This window comes from Lithobates pipiens, unplaced genomic scaffold (assembly GCF_037356315.1).
Source record: "Lithobates pipiens isolate NorthernLeopardFrog02 unplaced genomic scaffold, aLitPip1_a1.2 Scaffold_19, whole genome shotgun sequence".
NCBI lineage: Eukaryota > Metazoa > Chordata > Amphibia > Anura > Ranidae > Lithobates > Lithobates pipiens.
The window spans coordinates 328558987-328580246 of NW_027507764.1; the positions used below are offsets into that span (position 1 = coordinate 328558987).

The 21260-nt window shown below is 44.6% G+C and overlaps 1 protein-coding gene across 2 annotated transcripts in view; it reads left to right on the forward strand.

The window, feature by feature from the left end:
- Positions 1–21260, forward strand: part of LOC143996785 (glutamate decarboxylase 1-like) — a 126983-nt gene that overhangs the window by 35957 nt on the left and 69766 nt on the right. For both annotated transcript variants that reach the window (XM_077492046.1, XM_077492047.1), the window contains exon 6: positions 14296–14411. In XM_077492046.1, the coding sequence (XP_077348172.1) occupies positions 14296–14411 (116 nt within the window). The remainder of the gene's footprint in view (positions 1–14295; positions 14412–21260) is intronic.

Consider the following 21260-nt stretch of genomic DNA (forward strand, 5'->3'; position numbering starts at 1 on the left):
GATTGTGTCACTCTGCCGTTTCCAGCAATCATCCTGGTGATCATCATTTATATTGCTGTTTACTCACAGCAGTGAGGTAATTGCATATTATTTGCACTTTATTGCACGGATCATCACGGATGGATTGATTGCCCAGCACGTTGCACATCTCACTTAGTGCATTTACCGAATTGCATGATCTGCCTGTATATGGGACATTTTTATCTCCAATCACGCTGGTCACTTGTACTGAACAGTTTATATTTGTTTGATACCTGTATTTTTCATTTTTAAGTAATATCCACTCTTTATATGTTTTTATAAGTAATATCCACTCTTTATATGTTTTTTTATGATAAATTTGCGTAAATTTGCGTTTTTTGCACATTTAGCCACTTTATGGTCCTTACACCAGTTATCACTTAAACGTACACTCCTAACTTGTCTTTGCTTTATTATATATATTTTGCAAAAAAGTTCATACACTATATATATGTATGTATTTTGGTCTTTATGACAAATTTGCGTTTATTTGCACAGATAGTCACTCTACAGTTTAGGCACTAGCTATCACTTTTATGCATGCACAGAAGCATTATTTGATTAATTTATGCACAGTTGCACTTTGTATTTTTAACTGTATATTTGTGGTTTACTACGATTATTTTATGGTTTGAAATTAGCGCATCGCAACTTTTAAATTTATTTTCCAGTAGTGAGAGACAACTCATTTAGTGATTGCTGCTTTTTTCTATTAGTTATTTTCCATTCTTCCCATAGAGCGCAGAAGTTTTTAGATATATATACATTGAGATCTATTGATCGGATACACCGCATCCCAAAGCCTACCTTTATACCAACTCATGTGCCCAGAGACGTTTTGCTTTGCATGCATTTTTATCAAACGAAAGATCGTTTAATGCACATGACGAACACCATAATACGGAATTTTCAGGTCTCCAGTTTTAAGCGGATCTTTCGCAACATACCCTGCAGCTTCGTAAAAATTTAAACAACATCACTAAAGTATTGCGAAACCACCGCATTAGCTACAAATGGGGGTTCCCCACTAAACTGATTGTGCACAAGGAGGGGACTAATTATATAATTTCCTCGCCTACTAAAGGCCTTCAACTTCTCAAGTCATGGAAAATACTTCTGGAGTATTCGTTAAACTCACCCATGCCTGATCTTCCAAAGAATTTACCTCATGAATGAATAATGCACTGCTGGCAACAGTTACCTAGTTGTTTACCAGTGACCTGGACGCTGCAAGGAGCGGCCTACCTTATGGGCCCTGCACACAGGAGCCTCTTGCTGGTCCAATTACCCCGTTATCTTGAGCGGATACATTCTGCACACGGGTTATGATGACCCTCCTTTTAACTATTTGTTCGACACTGTTGGTTTTGTTTCCCCCTTCCCTTCCCTTTATTGCTTCAGGAGCTGTCAACATTCTTTTTACCTTCAAGGGACCTCATTGTTCTAAATCCAGTCCTCTCCCTGGCTAAGAAATTGATGGAGGAACGTTGCTACTGGGATGTTCCCCGTCTCTATTCATCATTGAGAAGACTTCAAAATACCGGTATATGTGAGTACACACGAATCTTACTGCTGAGCTTTAACATTTCTAAGGATCATGCCAGTCACCATTTTATCGATTAACGCCCACGGGCTTAATCATCCAGCTAAGAGGTTCTCTTTGGTCTGAAGCCCAGTCGTCACATTGCGACATTCTATGTCTACAAGAGACGCATTTTCACAAAGACTCACCTCCCAAATGTACGTCCAAAGAATTCCAACACTATTATTATTCAAATGCACAGGAGAAGAGAGGGGTCATGATTGCAATCAGGGACTCGATTTCCTTCCAGTTGTATCAACAAATCATAGATCCTAATGGTCGATTTATCATATTGATTTGTGACATTAATAATCATCGCTACACACTGGTTAATATTTATGTTCCCAATGCTCGCCAGATACATTTTCGAAATAATCTTATGAAGAAAGTACGTAAAGTGAAGGAAGGAGCATTGATGTTATGTGGGGACTTTAATATTACCCAGGGATAGATTCTACTGCCACTCCATCCAAAAGAATGTTATCTTTAGCCAATTTCTTGAGATCTAATGAACTTTATGATGTTTGGCGTTGTAGACATGCCTGTGAGAGGGACTATTCCTTCTACTCTTGCAGGCATCGCTCCTACAGTAGGATTGATTTGTTTTTGTCGGACAGGTGGCTTCTGCAAAAAATCTCCAAGACCAAAATGAATGCGATTATCATGGTCAGATCATGCTTCAGTTCTGGTCCAGGTCGCAGATAACAACCTCACTTCCACCACTTATCTGTGGAGAGCGAATGCCCACATAATTCAAGATCCTGATGCTAAGACTGTTCTGGAAAGCCACCTCTCCGAATTTTTTCGCCACCCCTGACGTCAGTCTACTGTGTGGAACACTCACAAGGCATTTATTCGTGGCATTTTTATTCAACTAGGGGCCAGAGCGAGGAGGCAGAGGCAGCGACAATTGGACGAGCTTTTGAAAAATATCGAAACCCTAGAGGGCTTGCACAAAACACATCCTTCCCCTGATCTTCATTTTAAACTAGCTAACTTACGTCATGACCTTAGACTTCTCCTATTACATAAATTTGAACAAAAGGAAAAAAAGACTAAAGTTGTCCTTCTACTCTACTGGTAACAAGGCGGGTAAGGCCCTGGCCCGTAGAATACGGGGACAGCGCTTCAAATCCAAAATTCCCTATTTAATTGATCCAACATCTAACGCTAAAGAGCAAGATCCCCAGAAAATTGCAGACTCTTTTAGCGATTATTATGCGTCCTTATACAATCTGGCCGACGACGTGTCTACTCCGCAGCCTTCTGGGGTTGATATTCATAATTTTTTGGTGACAGTGAACATCCCTAAACTAAGTCCTTCTCAGCTGGATGAGCTAAATTTGCCCTTCACAGTAGACAAAATATTTAAAGCTATCATTTCTTTACTGAATAACAAATCCCCTGGTTCGATAGGGTCCACTGGGTTTACTTGACCATGGTATTAGAGAAATTTGGCTTTAGAGGCCACGTCCTCACATCTATACTTGCACTCTACACTTCACCTTCAGCTAGAGTATACACCTCAGGAATATTATCAAAGCCCTTTAACATTATGAACAGCACCCAACAAGGGTGTCCAATGTCTCCCTTAATTTTTAATATGCTTATGGAACCCCTGGCCGCGAGATTCAGACAGGACCCCAATATACAGGGATTTAATGTAAAAGGCCGTAAACACGTTATCAGTTTGTTCGCTGACGACGTGATACTTAGGCCGCGTACACACGGGCGGACTGTATGGCCTACTTAGTCCGTCGAAACACATTTCAGCGGACAGTCCGCTCGTGTGTGGGCTTCAACGGACTTTTTCAGTGTGCAGTCTGGCGTACTAAGTATTTCGGAATTTCCGTAATTCTGTCCGTCATACTTTGGTTTCAGCGGACAATCCGCTCGTGAGTGGGCTAGTTCGACGGACTAAGAATGACGCATGCTCAGAAAGGATTTACACGGCGGAAGGTTGCATTGCTGTGTATTGGACTTCCTATTTCTAGTCCCGTCGTACGTGCTGTACACGTCATCGCGCAAGCTTTCGACGGACTGTTTGTGCATCCGTGTGTGGTCAAGTCCGTTCATTCGAAAGTATGACGGACTAAGTAGGCCATACAATCCGCCCGTGTGTACGCGGCCTTATGCTTACTCACCCAAAGAACTCCCTACTCCATGCCACGGCTCTTCTGACTCAATATAGCAGGATCTCATACTACAAAGTCAACAACACTAACTCCTATATCCTAGATTTAGGCACATCTCTACAAGAGAAACAACATATACAAAACACTTATCCTTTTATATGGCAGGACTCGGGGATCTCATATCTAGGGATTACACTTACCTCCTGCCCTGACCAGCTCTTCAAAGCCAATTATCTACCACTAGAAAATAAGCTACTGTTAGGATTACAAACCTTAAAAAAGCACTTTCTCTCATGGTCGGGTCGCTTAGCAGCGTTTAAAATGCAAATTTTTCCACAACTGCTTTACATATTTCGCACCGTCCCAATCCCAGTCACCAAATCCTTCTTTGCGAAACTACAATCACTACTATTGAAATTTCTTTGGGAAGGTAGAAAGGCAAGGTGCGCATTCGGTATCTTGACTAGGCCTAGAAAAGCGGGAGGTATGAGCCTACCAGTGATGGCAGACTACTACAGGTCAGCTGTCCTGGCGCAGATCAAGGAGTGGATGGTTGACCAACCCTCCTCGCTGTGGGGTGAACTAGAGCAGACAACTATACCTGGTGGGAATTTTTATAACTACGTTATGGCTTACCCATATATATCACAGGCTCCTAGGGATGTTCCACTCCCTGTGGTTGCCTCCCTACAGGCTTGGAAACATTTAGCGATGAACAAACCATTAGAAGGTCCAACCTCGGTCATGCATGTCCCTCTCCAGGTTCTAACACTTTTTTAATTCCGGATTTATCCTTGGATACGTGACTTATATAGCGGCAATACGATTAAGTCTTTTGTAGCTATGCAGGAGGAGTTCGGATTACCTCAGATTGAATTCCTCTCGTATGCACGAGTTAAGTCGCTCCTCAATAGTACCACCATATCACCTTATGAACTACATTGGAAAATCAAGAAATATCTAACAACTAGCGAAAGGTGTAGAGGTGGCATCTCTCTATTTTACAATAGCTTACAGGATAAGACGGTATTTCAAAAAACCAAATCTATGCTAACATGGGAAAGAGACTTGGGTATCCCCATTTCCAATACACAATGGAGCAAAGCTATCCAATATGCATACTCAGCTATGAAATGCACTTCCCTATGGGAACTGTCACACAAAATCATACATAGATGGTACCTAACTCCACATCGCATTGCTAAGTTTAGCCCCTCTGTTTCTCCTCTCTGTTGGAGAAAGTGCTCCCAAACTGGAAATTTGATCCATGTTCTATGGGAATGTAGTAAATTGGCTAGATTTTGGACAGAGGTTCTCAAGATATTCCATCAGGTAACTGGCATGTCACTGCCACGCTCCCCTTCCCTTGTATTACTGAATGTAGGCATTGAAGACATTCCACCACAGTTTAGGCAATTCACTACCCATTTGTTTTTAGCGGCCAAACGAACTATTCTTATGCCCCGTACACACGAGCGGACTTAAGTCCGACAGACTTCCAAAGGAGTTCCGTCGGAGTTCTGCTGGAATTCCGACGAAGTTCTGACAGACTTTTCGGCCGAACGGACTTGGCCACACACAATCACACTAAACTCCGACGGATTCGAACGTGATGACGTACGACTGGACTCGAATAAGGAAGTTCATAGCCAGTAGCCAATAGCTGCCCTAGCGTCGGTTTTAGTCCGTCGGAGTAGCATACACACGAGCGGAGTTTTCGAAGGGGACCGGGTCCGGCGGAGTTCCGTCGGGAAAATTTGAAGCATGCTTCATTTCTAAAGTCCGTCAGACTTTGGCGAATCAAAAGTCCGTTGCAGCCCACACACGATCGGATAGTCTGACGGACTCGGTCCTTCGGACTTTGGATGTTGAAAAGTCCGCTCGTGTGTACGGGGCATTAGAGTTTGGAAATCACCAGAACCACCGGACCTGCGGGAGGCTCTGCGAACCCTTTCTATTCACTACACATATGAGCTAGCTTTGGCATCCAATTCAGGGAAAAGGGCAGCATTCTTGAAGGATTGGCAACCTTGGGTAGATTGGTACGATGCCCACAAATTGTCGTAAGAACAGTCTATGCATTTATTTTCTAAAAGGTCTCTCTTATAGGACAGACTCCTCTCCTCCCCGAGCCCTGTTAAGGCTCCAAATCCCCGTCCCTCCCCCCTTCCCCCATTACTTATATTTGTTTTTACTTTGGGTTACTACATTATTGAATGGCTCTAGTTTCTGGTACTGCTAGGCAGTTGATCTCTAGATGTAGCACAGTTTGGCCTGCTGATTAATGGTTGGCCTGGGATCAGGCTTTCTGGCCTCTCGAGGTGCAGCTAGTTCCCAGTTGGGGCACCCGTGGGGCAAGAGAGCCAAGAGCGTTTGCAAATAAGGTCATACATTTGGCGACAATAGGAACTAATATTGTATATGATCTTGATATGCATATACCTTTGCATCTGCGATTGGCATTGCTCTCTTTTGTCATCAATGTTGTTAATTGCTCTTTTTTGTTTTTGTCTTTTTCTCTATGTAACGTGTAACAATCAATCTGTAACCCTATGTTGTTATACTATGAAAATTTCTTGAATAAAAACTATTGAACTAAAAAAAAAAACATTCAGATAATGGTTCATCTTCACTGTCAGTGTGCCTAAGAACAGATAAGAGTGTAAAATCCAAGTTCAAGAGTCTGGATTGTTGTTGCTCTGAGCCTGAGGCTGCAACTGGTGCCCCTTCACTTTGTGCAGCTTTGAAAAAGCTACCCAAGGTTCAGGTTGTGAATGTACTGTAGTGGCCACATCTCTGGATTGTATAGAAAAAAGGACTGTTCCTTCCCCCTTGGCCTTTGGATGGGACTTTTAAGGCCACACTGAAGTGTGTTAGAAATTGATTTATTTTTATATAAAGATAGATCATCACCATACAATGATCAATGGTTAAAAAGATTTGTTTTGCTTCGTTTGTCACATGTATTATTATACCACATCTAGTGGTTAAGTCTTTAACCATTGATCATTGATGTTGTGTGATCTAACACACTTCAGTGTTTGTGGCCTTAAAAGTCCCATCCAAGGGGGATTGGGGAACAGTCCTTTGTTCTAAAATAAGTCATAGTAGTACTCTGGCTTCAATCAAACAAATTTGAAAGAAATGACAATGAATGTAATGAAAAACAATGTGAAAGAAAGAAATTACAATTACATTCAAAAAACATTCAGGTAGGAAGTATATTGATACTACCTAAATGTTTTTGAATGTAATTGTAATGTCAGATAAAGATAACAGATTTAAAGATTTTTAGCTAGAAACACAAGCCTATACACATTTTGTGGTTTCAGTGCAGAACGGCGACAAGTGACAATGTTGCCCCCTGTGCTAAAAACCCTTTCAGAAGGGGAACTGGTTGCAGGAATGCTAAGGTATTTTCTGGCCAGTGCAGACAATCTCGGATACTGCTGCTTGTGAGTCTTCCACCAGACCAAACGGATCATCTTCATTGTCAGTGTAGCTCCAAGGACAAGCTTTCGGATTGTTGCTATGAGCCTGAGGCTGGATCTGGTGCCCTTTCACTTGCCGATTTGAAAAAGCTACCCAAGCTCTTTCGAGCCTTCTTTGCATGCTATTGAAAACTAGGAGTTGTGGGGGGGGGGGGCTTTCCTTAACTGTTAGCTTTGACATCTCCTCTTTTTTAGTCTGTTCTGGACAGCAGTTTTGTTATCTTCATTAACGGAAGTCATCTTAAACCTGGGATCAAGGGTTGTGTCGAAGGTCTTGTGTTTTTTGGTCCTGATATTTTTCCTCCAGATACCCCATTATCTTTGCTTTCATTGTGCAAATAAGATCAGAGTCATCTTCCTAAACAGCCAAAACAGAAGACTGAAATAGGTGTAGAGCAGGTTTCACAGAAGAGACACTGACATATTGCTCTCCTGAAAGAGCATCTGTGAAGTCTGCCAGTGGGGTGAGAGTCTCGTCCACAGCCTCCAGGATCTCTAGGTCTTGCCATGTTGGCAAGAGGTGCCTAGCCTTGTGGTCAGAAGAGAGGACATGGGTGATGGGAGCTTGCTGCTCAAGTATCCTCCTCACTATAGCCTGCCTAGATCCCCACCTTGTTGGGCACTCTGTCTTGAGCTTGTGGTCTGGTAAACAGTTGTGTTTGTTCCTCAGAAAGCTCCCTCTTCCTCCTCCAACTATAGCTAAAACACCCGACAAGCTTTTTGCACAAACCCATAGCACGCTCAATTCGTGGGTCCTTCATTGCATTCTCTATTGCGAGATGAAGCCTATGGCCAAAACACTGCAATCGTGTCCAGTTATTTATGGATATGGCCTTTACAATGTTGCTTCCGTTGTCTGTAGTGATGCACACAAGATTCTTCTTCTCCTCCAATTTCCAGTTGATGAGAGCATCCTTTAATCCCTGTGCTAAAGCTTCGCCAGTGTGGTCCTCAGGGAAAAACCCAGTTTGTAGGCACCGACTTGTTATCTCAAAATTCTCATTCATGAAATGGATTGTTAAACTCATGTATGGTTCCATTGCTCTGCTGGACCATAAATCTGAAGTTGCTGCAAAATTAAGTACATCTTGCAATTCCGTTGCAACTCTTTCATGACATTTGACATACAGACCAGGGATTGCAGTTTTTTAAACCCCTCTTTTTCAACAGTGGTCATGGGAGCCATGTCTTTAGCCAGGTGAAATGTGATTGCTTCTGTTATTTCTTTGCGCCTGAGAGTTTGTCGGGTACGGTGTTGCATTAAATAATTGACGTTTGTTTCGTATGCTTGCAGGTACTTTGTGATTGAGCAGTATTCTTTTTCCTACCGTCTCATATTCTTGTATGTGATTAAACAGATTGGTGGTGTTACCCTTTGTTGCACAAACAACGGCTAAACATTGCTTGCAGTAGATGGTTTGCTGAGTGTCATCTGGTTTGAATCCGAAATAAGCCCACACTTGGGAATAAGCTTCTCTTTTTGGAACAAAAACATCTGGGTTTTTCATTTTATCAGACTCGCTTGTGCATTGCTCTACCTCTGAGTCTGTGGCTGTGCCTGCGGCAGCCTCTGCATTGTCTGCACCGGCCTCTGCCTCACTCATTTTTCTATGGCCAGGCACTACAGGCAGGCAGGCACCACCAGTGATTGTGCTGATACAGAAGACCCCATGTGGGCTAATTGTATATTCTCCAAATTGCCAAGGTGCTGTTGCAGCTCTTTCTCTCTTTCTGTTATATTCAACTGGGTGTGGTGTGGTGGACGGAAGCAGACAGATCTGTTGACGATGTTCTTGTTGTATGTGTCTAGAGAAAACAAATTGAGAGCGCACACTGTCATTTGCCTTAGTTTGAAAAAACTGTCTTAAGTTTTTTTTTTTTTTTTTTTTTAAGTCGCACAACCTGGTGCTGTCATGGCTTGGCCCCAAACTGCTTTCAGATGAGTCAGACAGGCTAGGCTATTAAAGAGGTGCATGTGAGGAGTGGACTTAAAATACTGGCAACAACCACTGTCCCTTAATATATTATGAATATTACCACAGTCAGTCACAGTGACAGTCTGAGTCAGCTACCGTACCCATATTATAAATATTAGCACAGTCAGTCAGCTACCCCTCCCAGAGGCCCAGATTGAGACTCTCTGGGTCGCACTAGCTGACTGTGGTAATATTCATAATATGGGGGTAGCTGGGGGTAGCTAAGGGGGTAATATGGGGGTAGTTAAGCTGACTCAGTCAGAGTCAGACTGTCACTGTGGTGGTAATCATAATATGGGGGTAGCTGACTCGGTCAGACTGTCACTGTGGTAAATATTCATAATATGGGGTAGCGTAGCTGACTCAGAATGTCACTGTTACTGTATGTGTGCTGTGGTAATATTCATAATATGGGCACTGGGTAGCGTAGCTGACTCAGAATGTTACTGTGACAGTGAGTGTGACTGTGCTTGCTGCTGTGGTAATAATAATCATAATAAGGGACAGTGGTCCACTCCTCCTCGCTCGGCTCAATCACTCACACACAGGCTCACAATACACGAATATACAATATACATGTGTTGGAATTGGAAATCAGATCCACGGCATGCACACACTGCTCGCTGTGCTGTTTGTTTCCCAGCCACAGTGTACCGCCCAGGCATCACGACTTCCAGTTTCACTCCAGCGGTCTGTGTGAACTGCTCCGCATCTCGCTCTCCAATGACTGACATCAGTTCCGGCTGCTGACGTCAGTGTTACACGGCGCCGCTTACATGGAACTGGCGGGAATATCAAAATCGTGGTTCATCCAGCCTGGAGATCGCAAGCGGGGGGTGAATCAAGATTGCGATCTTATTACGATTAATCGTGTAGCTCTAGATTTTGGTAAGGAATAAAACTTGATACAAAGCAGTGATGAGTGATTTATTAAATGACGCCGAGACATATAAGGTACTAAAATGGGATCCCACTAGACCATATAAAGCACTCATAAAGGAAGGAAAAGAAAAGGATTTATCAATGAGAGAGGAAAAGTACCTCATTCCTGAAACATGTAGGATCCCTGTTATATACGCAATCCCCCAAATCCATAAAAAAACAGCACAAACCCACCAGGACGTCCAATTATAAATGGGATTGATTTGTTGTCTTGACAGTATATGAATTGCCACCTTCAGCCCCTGGTACAAAGCACCAAGGCATATTTGAAGGACACCAAACATATATTGCAAATTATAAAGAATATCAGTGTATCGGAAAATACTATCATGGCCACAGCAGACGTGGCATCCCTACATACAAATATCCCCTTTATGATTTAATAATGTGGCTAAATGGGCTTTAGTGAACAATAGACATATGGATAGACAACAAAAAAGTTCATAGTGGACTGCCTTGATTTTTGCTTGGCACATAATTTCTAGTACCAGGATCAATTCTACCTTCAAATCAAGGGGGTAGCTATGGGGGCTAGATTTGCCCCAAGCATAGCAAATTTATACATGGCCAAGTTGGAAGAAGCAATGCATAATTCACCAAGTCAACTCTAAATGTATAATGATTTATTGATTTGATAATTTTTGGGATGGTAGTGAGCAGGAGCGCAATACATTCCTGTTTGGTATGAACCAGAATAGTAAAAGTATTACATTGACCTGGGAATTTGGTCATATGAAGATTCACTTTCTAGACCTGGAAATTATTAATGATACTTAATTGCAAAAACCCATTTTTTAAAGCTACAGATAGGAATTCATATATTCCACAAAATAGCTGCCATCATAAATTGTGGTTGATCAACATACTGAGTGGACAGTTCCTCAGGATTAAAAGAAACTGCATTTCTAGAAGTGATTATGAGGAACAGTCATTACAGTTAGCAAATAAGTTCACCACGAAAGGTTATAATCATGATTTTGATAAGTAGGTTGGCAAAATGGAAAGAGATCTATATATTATCAGATAAACCAGCACAGGAAAGACGAGAATTACCCCTGGTTTTGATAATGGATTATAATCTCCAATATAAACAGGTCAAAAGAATTTTTGAAAAGTATTGGAATGTACAAAAATATGATGACATTTTAAAACCACTCATCCCGGAAAAACAAAGGTTCATATTTTTAAGTTTGTAGTACGATTTATGAGACCAATTGGTTAAGAATGTGGTGGAACCCCCAATAACCAATACCATAACATTATTTAATGGAAAAGGTTTTTATGCCTGTGGCGGATGCTACAGCTGCAGGACGGTAATGAGCAATATCAAGAAAAGAGATAAGTTCACTAATGGCCACAATGGGAAGGAATATGCTCTGAGGAATTTCATATCATGCAATACAGAAGGGGGTAGTATATGCCCATGTGGCTTGATGTATGTAGGAAGAACAGAGAGGGCAATGCATATAAGAATAAAAGCACATGTTTACCAAATAGTTGAAGGTAAAAAGGAGGAATACCTATATCATCATTTCAGGATGGTACACAATAGAAAAGTACTAGGGATGTCCATTTTGGAGCTGTAGAAAAAATATATAAAAAACATTGGAGGGGTAGTCACTGTATTGGGACACTCAGTCAAAGCAAATCCTGGTGGGTATATGAAATTCGACTCTTTGACGCCCCCAGAGAATTGAACAAGGAATTTGATCTCAATTGTTTCCTGGCTAAATTTTAAACTTAATTTTTTATTTTATTTTTATTAGATTTTTTTATTTTAAATGTAGATATCATTTTTATCCATTAATTGGGTTCCATATGGCTTGTGACTTGATTAACACTACTCCAATTTTTTATTATTTTATACATACCTTTTCTATGATAAAATGTTCTAGTCATCTTAAACTTTTTAATATTTTTTTTTTTCTCCCACAAGGTGGGTATTAAATGATCATTAGTCATGCAATTTAGTCTACATGCATGGTTGGGTTATATATATATATATATATATATATATATATATATATATATATATATATATATATATATATATATATATATATATATATATATATATATATATATATATATATATATATATATTTGTTTTCATTGAGGTAGGTGTAGGCACCATCTTGAGAGAGAGAGATATAGAGATTTTTTTTTTTTTTAATTCTCCATCTACTATTGAGAGAGAATCCTATTAGAAAAAGGTGTCTGTTAATGCACCTATTATTGATTTTTGATTACCACTAGGGGTCGTTTTTGCACTATAGGCATAGGTGTTTACATGTGGGAACATAGTGGTCCATTTAACATGGATTATGTGTTGTCATATGCATTATATCATTAGGATCCCACCACAGTTTAAAAATGACAACTATGGGCTATGAGAAATTAGATGATATACATATTTTAGTATGTCGGGGCAAGTGATTTACCAGTCTGCCACTGACAATACTGGTAGGAGGCACTTTAATGGCTGACGGGCAAGAGCAGGAATTGTTTTGCAGAGCAGGCACAGGACTGGGTGGACACCATAAACCCGGGGCTGCATAACCGGACTTCAGGTGACACTATCACCCCTCAGCATACCGGTATATTTTAAAGCGTATTTTTTATAACTGAAATGTAAATGTATGTGGAGTCTAAGTTGCCAACTTGCCATTAAACCTTTTTAAACTATATCAAGCTATCGCATGCCTCTGTTTTCCGTATGTGATATGCATGAGGAGGCCTCATGAAATGCCAGTAGTGGCTTTTTTTGTGTGTGCTGTTACCAGGAGGAGGATTTGTGAACTGTATTTGAGTTAAATAGCCACCATATGAGAGAGGAATTCTTGGAGGATCTTTCAAGCTGCTGATATATGCTACAGGCTTATTTATAAAGCCCTTAAGGTGAGGGTACACCTGGTGGAGGGTGCATGCACACTGCATGAAGACTCTATTATCAACCATTATCACCTTTTTTATGCTATTATAATGGACTGTTATTGTGTGATATAAAGATAGATATTTTTGTATTGTAATTTGTTATATATTGATGAGCAATTAATTGTTAGTAGCACGCACATTTTGTTATTTAAATTTGTTATTATATTTGGGGAAGTGTGGAGCGTGTTGGCAGCTGTCGTTTTAGTTCTATTTGCCCTTTATTTTTTATTTTAGCTTGGCAGCTCACAAGGTATTTACATATCGATTTGTGGGGTGTTGCAGAGCAAAAATTGGTGGAATTTGGAAAATAACCACTGATGCCAGTCTCTAAGTTGATTTGAGGCTGGCTACAGTTCAGTGGGCTTGGTCTCCTCAAGATGCTGTCTAATAGCTTGGAATTTTTGAACAGTAAGCCTTGCTCTGGATTATAGGACAAACCTGTTGCAGGTTCAATCTGGAAGTGTGTGTGTGTGTGTGTGTGTGTGTGTGTGTATGTGTGCATATATAATGTGTGTGTATATGTATGTATGTATATATATGTGTGTGTGTGTGTGTATATGTGTGTATATATATAATATATATATATATAATTATAATATTTTATATTCTAGTTTTCACTTGAATCAGGACAGTCTTTTATTTTTATCCTAATCCGCAGTCGGCAGGAGAAAGATCGCTACCCACTTTAGAGGTAGTACATATGCTCAGGGTCTACTTGAGTTGTCGACACAAGTCAGGAATCCTGGTTTGTGCTGCCAGAAAACTCATATTTTTTTTTTTTTTCTGGGGAGAGATTCTCTACCAGCTGTGGGGGAGTATCTTGGGCCATCAGTCATCGGGTGTCAGTTGCCCAGGTGTACAAGACCACTATTTGGTCTATACATCTACAGGATTTTTACCAGGTCGCTGTCAATCACGTAGACGATACTGCCTTTGGCCTCAGCGTATTACAAATGGCAGAGTAGGTCCTCCTTTGGCAGTTTCTATGATGGTGTTTCCCTCCCCTCAGGGGAATTGCTTTTGGGACATCCCAGATAGTAATTGCTATAGCTGCTCTGTGTTCAGTGATGTACTCCAAGAAAAGGATTTTACAGGTAAGCTGTAGGAAAAATCCTATTTGTGTTTCCCCCCCCCCCCCCCCCCCCCCCAAATACACCAATTGCTTTTTCGTATTTTTCTATGTTATGCTTAGAATTTCATTTTTTGTTTTTCAGGAGGTACCATCTCTAACCTTTACAGTGTCCTAGTAGCTCGGTACAAGTTTTTCCCTATAGTAAAAACAAAAGCAATGGCAGCGCTACCAAGAATTGTGTTATTTACATCAGAGCATGTATGTAGTCCCTTTTTATTATACCGTAAATAGAAGTCCGTTTCTTCAAATGACTAGGAAGTACCTGTAGCTTAGAACTTCAAGACCATATATAAAACAAAACATAGCACCACAATCCTAGAAGTATAAAAATTTAAGACAAAATTGATATTTGATCTTTGCGGTTATATGGTCTGCAGGAACAAGCATGAGTCTTTTGCCTCGGTTTTGTGTTAAATATAGTGGTGGTCATTTTTGTAAGTTCTATGCTTTCTGCGGGTGTGTTTTCTATTTAATTTTTTTTATTTTTTTGAGATTAATGAAGCTGAGAAGTGATTAAGCTGCCCTTTTGGTTTATCACTTTTCTCCACTTGAACTAGACAATTTTAAAGGAATAAAAAAAAAAAAAAAAAAATTACTAAACCTTATAGTCCAAAAACAAGTGCACATCCAATATAATTTCACTAATTATAAAAACCGTGAACATGAAAATGACCAAAAACCACCTCTGTGACATATATATTGCTATATATAGCTGTATATAAACAGCAACATATTCCAGCCAGAGTACAAAAAAAATGAGATAGATAATTATACACGCAGCTTCTAGCGTCCATGTGAACAGTGATATACTGTACACCTTGGAACCTATTTCAAATGAACTAAAGCAATGTGCTATAAAGTTCATATACACAATGATTACAGAGATCTTCAATATTCAAGCATAAGATGTTCCTGCAGCCAAAAACATACTATATTACTGCAGCTTACCAGATGAGTTGGACCTCAAATTATAGAGATCAAAGGAGCCTGCTGCATCAGCCTGCCGACTGATTTTGAAATGGGTTCCACGGTGTATATCGCTTGAAGCTGTGGTTGAGTTGCGTTATATGTGTGTGTGTGTGTGTATATGTAGCACTAGCCCCCGAAGGAGCTGCTGGTTTTGATTGGGCCTGCGCTCTACCTAGAAACCCCCACTAACTTGACTCAATCCCCTTGGCACAACTGTGGCGAAATGTAATACAGTACAATATAAAACCATGCAAAGTACCTATTGTATTGTACCCTCAGGATCCTGCTCACCAACTAGATCAGAGTTACGTGTGATCACTTTGGTCCGGTGACTGTAGCTTGTCTTTCCATCAGCTGGGCCAGATGCTCTGTATCGCTCCGCTGAATCGATCTAGTTCTCCGATTCTCCGCTGAGTGTCTTTCAACCTTCTTAATCCAGCCACCATATCCCCAGGCTCCGTCAGGTCACCTCTCAAGAACAAACAGGCTGGTGCTTCGCGATTGCTATCAGCTGCTGTCTCACGGGACACCGATTCACACAGGCAGATAACGTGGTCCCAAGAGACCTAAAATGGCCACTGCTGTCCCTTATATGCCCTACCCAGCATTCACTGGGTAAGAGTGTTCATGGGTAGGTCACACACGGACTCCTGGGTAACTAGGTCAACCTCCAGAATCCAAAACAGTCACTTCCTGTACAAGTCTTTAGGTTGTTCTGAGGTAATGATAAAACGGGTGCGTTGCCCAAATTTGGCCACTAGATGGCTCTAGAACGAAACCACAGTAATGTCCATATACCTCGACATTAAAACATGTATAATCACATCAATAAACAAGGATGTTATATTATATTTAGTGATGGACGAACTTCCAATGGGACGTTTAGCGAACGTGACCAAAAGTTCGGCAGACCCCATTGACTTTAATGGCAGGCGAACCTTAAAAACATCCCAGGTCATGTTTTCAGCCACAAAATACTTACTAGCTGTGCACACACAGTCCCACAACATGGACACTAACATACCAGAAGTATTTAAGTGAATCTGGGATCGAAAACGACAAGCATTGCTTTTTTTATTTTTTTAATCTGAAATTTTGACAATTCAGGAGCGCATGAAGGCCATGCAGGAGAGGCAAGGTCAGGGCAGGCTATGAAGGGGGTGCAAGAGATGATCAGTGCCACAGTCAGGGCAGCGCAGTCCTGTGCCAGTGTCCCAGTGTGCCAACCTGTGCTTGAGCCCCTCCCTCTGCCTGGCCCTTACCCCCACCTATGCAGGGCTACACTGCAGTGGTCCGGAGGTGCCAGTCCAGTGCTGATACTCAGCCATGGTGCTGACACTGCCTGCTGATTGGCTTCTCCGCTGCTATCTCCCTCACTGTCTGAAACCAGCACAGTGATGGAGGCTGCGCACGGACACCAGCACAGTGATGGAGGCTGCGCACGGACACCAGCACAGTGATGGAGAGCACGGACACCAGCATTGATACCAGCAACTCGCTGCGGGACCCAAAAATGACACCGCTCAATCCCTTCAAACAGGAGGGTACGGGCATATAGTACGGTGTGCTTTTTTTTGTACAAGTGAGCCAAAGGTTGAAAAAAGATCCGTGTGCTTGATTAAATAAATTGTTTATAGAGTTATACATATACATGGTCTACTGGTCAGGTGTATAATGTATACCTCCGAGATGCATGCCTCATTCATTTTTATAAATGTGAGCTAGGCGAGTGTGCTTATCGGTCACGACCCCCCCCCCCCCCCGCTCCACTGAATGTCCTTTTGGACAGGACACTGGACGAGGGGCAAGCCAACAGTTCCATTGCAAATTGGGCAAGCTCTGGCCAGGGGTCAAGCCCGCCCACCCAGTATTTCAGGGGTTCATCACTTCTCAGTCTACATCAGCCGTTAACCCGATGTAGTCGGACACTTGACGGTCTAGGCGTTTCCTGATGCTGGATCCGAATGAGACCTGTCGATGGGTCGGCTGAAAGAATGATCTCATATCAGAAGTCACCAACACATCTTCAAACTGCCCTCTTCTTGCAGGCGCTGTTGGATTGGTACCCGCAACACTTTCTCTGGAATTGGGATTTCCTCTGCCAGCACACGCAAAAGCAGAATGCAGCATTTCTCAAAGCAAGGCCTGGAAGTGCTCCATTCTGACAACCCTCTGTGATGGTGGTAACATTTCCACCATTTTGTGTTTGTACCAGGGGTCTAAGTATGTTGCCACCCAGTACTGGTCCTTGACCTTTATGCTTTTTATACGGGGGTCCCTGTGAAAACACTGGAGCATGAAGGCCCCCATTTGCACTAAACTGGAAGCGGTGTGGTGGCCTGGCTCCTGCTCATCATCCAGGATAATGTCCATGGGCGTCTGCAGCAGGGGGCAAGGGGGGTCAAGTGCCCCCCCCTGGAATCCCCAAGGTGTTGCCGCCGCCATGCTGCAATTTTTTTTCTGAGTCTGCTGGCGGCTGCATCTTCCGCTCTCTCCTCTGGATCACAGCGCTGGATGGCTCTGTGTTCGGCGGCCGCTCTGTAACACAGCCCCGCCCCCCCAGACCAGCTCGTGTGATGGAGAGAATCACATTCCGCCTATCACACGAGCCGGTCGGGGGGGGGGGCGGAACTGTGTTACAGAGCGGCCGCCGAACACAGCCATCCAGCGCTGTGATCCAGAGGAGTAGATGCACATCCGTGCCACAGTGCCTGGATAGAAGGATCGAGGGGGGCTGCAGTGCTCTCTTCCACCACCGCACTCTCCTGCCCCCCGCCAGTGCTCTCTTCCACCACCGCACTCTCCTGCCCCCCGCCAGTGCTCTCTTCCACCACCGCACTCTCCTGCCCCCCGCCAGTGCTCTCTTCCACCACCGCACTCTCCTGCCCCCCGCCAGTGCTCTCTTCCACCACCGCACTCTCCTGCCCCCCGCCAGTGCTCTCTTCCACCACCGCACTCTCCTGCCCCCCGCCAGTGCTCTCTTCCACCACCGCACTCTACTGCCCCCGCCAGTGCTCTCTTCCACCACCGCGCTCTCCTCCACCGCCACACTCTCCTGCCTCCCCCCAGTGCTCTCCTCCACCACCACCACACTCTCCTGCCACCCCCTCCAGTGCTCTCCACCACCGCACTCTCCTCCCCCCCCCCCCCCCCGTGCTCTCCTCCACCACCACACTTTCCTGCCCCCCCCAGTGCTTTCCACCACACTCTCCTGCCCCCCAGTGCTCTCCTCCACCGCCGCACTCTCCTACCCCCCCAGTGCTCTCTTCCACCGCCACACTCTCCTACCTCCACCACCACACTCTCCTGCCACCCCCTCCAGTGCTCTCCTCCACCACCACACTCTCCTGCCCCCCCCCCCCCCCCACAGTGCTCTCCAACACCACACTCTCCTGCCACCCCCTCCAGTGCTCTCCTCCACCACCACTCTCCTGCCCCCCCATCCAGTGCTCTCCTCCACCACCACACTCTCCTGCCCCCCCCCCCCCAGAGTGCTCTCCTCCACCACCACACTCTCCTGCCCCCCCCCCCCCCCCGTTCTTGCTGCTCTCCAGCTCTCCCCATCCTTCTCTAGCCACCATCCCAGTGCTCTCCCCCCCTGTTCCCCCAGTGCTCTCCACTCCGCCCAGTGCTCCCCCCCACAGTGCTCTCCCCTCCCCCCGTTCTCCTCCCCAGTGCTCTCCCCCCAGTGCCCTCCACTTCCCCCAGTGCTCTCCCCCTGTTCTTTCTCCCCCCAGTGCTCTCCCCTCAGTGCTCTCCACTCCCCCCAGTGCTCTCCCCCCTGTTCTTTCTCCCCCCCCCAGTGCTCTTCAGCTCTCCCCATCACTCTCCAGCCCCCCATTGTCCCCACCCTTGTTCTTTCTGCCCCCCTGGTGCTCTCCAGCCCCCCCAGTGCTCTCTACCCTCCATGCTCTCCACCCCTGTTCTTTTTGGCTCCCCCCCAGCACTCTCCACTCCCCACCCCTGTACTCTCCACTCCCCCTGCATTTTGCCCCCACCCATGTGCTTTCCACCCCTGTTCTTTCTGGCCCCCACTGGTGCGCTCAAGCTCCCCCCCCATTGCTCTCCACTCCCCCCTGCTCTTTGTACCCCCCCAGTACTCTCCAGACCCTGTGCTCTCCCCCCCTGTTTTTCTGCCCCCCCCCAGTGCTCTCCGCTCCCCACCCCTGTGATCTCCAATCCCCCTCGCTCTTTGCCCCCACCCATGTGTTCTCCAACCCCGCCAGTACTCTTTGCTCCCCCTTCTCTCCAACTCCCACTCAGTGCTCTCCACTTCCCCAGGACCAGAGGGCAGGCTGACTGGGGCCGGAAAATGAGGACGGCTGAAGGTGCAGGTGCCCAGGGACCCCTCCATCTCACAGCAGACAGATCCTCTGGAAGGAGCACCGTCCCCATCCAAAACGAGAACAGACCCTGCCTGCTGCTGGCCGTCATGGATATCCTGCTGGCATGCAAGGTACTGTACCGAGCATCAACAACACACCTTCCCACAGACAGGGACTGCAGACTGGGACATGGGGCACAGGAGGGGCTGCAATGATGGGCACAGTGAGACTGCATTCACGGCACAGTGAGGCTGAATTTGATGGACACAGTGAGGCTGCATTTGATGGACGCGGTGAGGCTACATTTGATGGACGCGGTGAGGCTGCATTTGATGGACGCGGTGAGGCTGCATTTGGTGGGCGCGGTGAGGCTGCATTTGGTGGGCGCGGTGAGGCTGCATTTGGTGGGCGCGGTGAGGCTGCATTTGGTGGGCGCGGTGAGGCTGCATTTGGTGGGCGCGGTGAGGCTGCATTTGGTGGGCGCGGTGAGGCTGCATTTGGTGGGCGCGGTGAGGCTGCATTTGGTGGGCACGGTGAGGCTGCATTTGGTGGGCACGGTGAGGCTGCATTTGGTGGGCACGGTGAGGCTGCATTTGGTGGGCACGGTGAGGCTGCATTTGATGGGCACTGGTGAGGCTGCATTGAGCTCTTGCATCAAGTCTGCAGTCTCTGAGGGAGTCTGGAGAGGAGTCAAGAGTGGGAGCACTGCCAGGATGGGGGTCATGGGAGAAGTCAGACTTGTGTGGACTGTGGACAGGAGACTATAGGATAAAACCTCCAAGCTGGAGCTGACTGACTGAGCCCTGCACAGTGCACCTGAGAGCAGGTCAGTGAAAGCACCACCAGGCCAGTCGGGGGTCACTGATGTAAGGGGGGAGTGAATACGATAATGTAAGGGGCACTGATATAAAGGGTTTCCTCCTTATATTAGTAACCCACCCCCCTTACCTTAGAGTATTCTTTCTGCAGAAGGTGGTCCCCGTCCCCCCCCCCCCCACGTTCTGAGTTTCTGGGGTCCCCATTGATGATTGATCACTTACCACTATTAACTGGAATTTGAATATATATAAAGCCCTATGTGATTTCATATCTATATCTAATACTCTCTTCATCAAATGTGCTTTAAAATGTGTGGTTTTCCCTTTCATGAACAAGAAAATGACGTTATGCTGTTGGGCTGGTATAATAACGCTGTGAGGCTGGTATTACATTTTTTCCAGGGCTGGTTTTTGAAAGCATGGGCGTCCGCAAGGTTACTCAGGTGGCTGCGTACCATGCCCATATAGCCTAGAGAATGTACATCTTTTTACATTGCAATCGTCTGTTGTTGCCATATTTTTATCTTGATGAAAACAGCTATACAGTGACAGTATGAGATCAAAATATGGCCACAACAGATGTATTGCAATGTAAAAAGATGTACATTCTCTAGGCTATATGGGCATGATACACAGCCACCAGAGTAACTTCCAATACAAAGTGAAGGTGAATTATCTGTTATATAACACATGTATTACCAGTGGAAAGATTTTCATGAGATTGTCGAAAAGGGGGCGGAGCATGAGTGGCCTTGAAATGATGCCCTTCCTTGGAAAAAGTTCTGCGGATGCCCATGATAATGTCGTTGTCCTCCTCCTCGTTCTCCTCTCCCCATCCACGCACAACAGGGATCCCAGAAAGGTTTAAAGCATGCTCTTCTTGCTCCTCCTCTGACTCCTCTTCAGACTCCTGTTGTTGAATTGTCTCAGAGTAT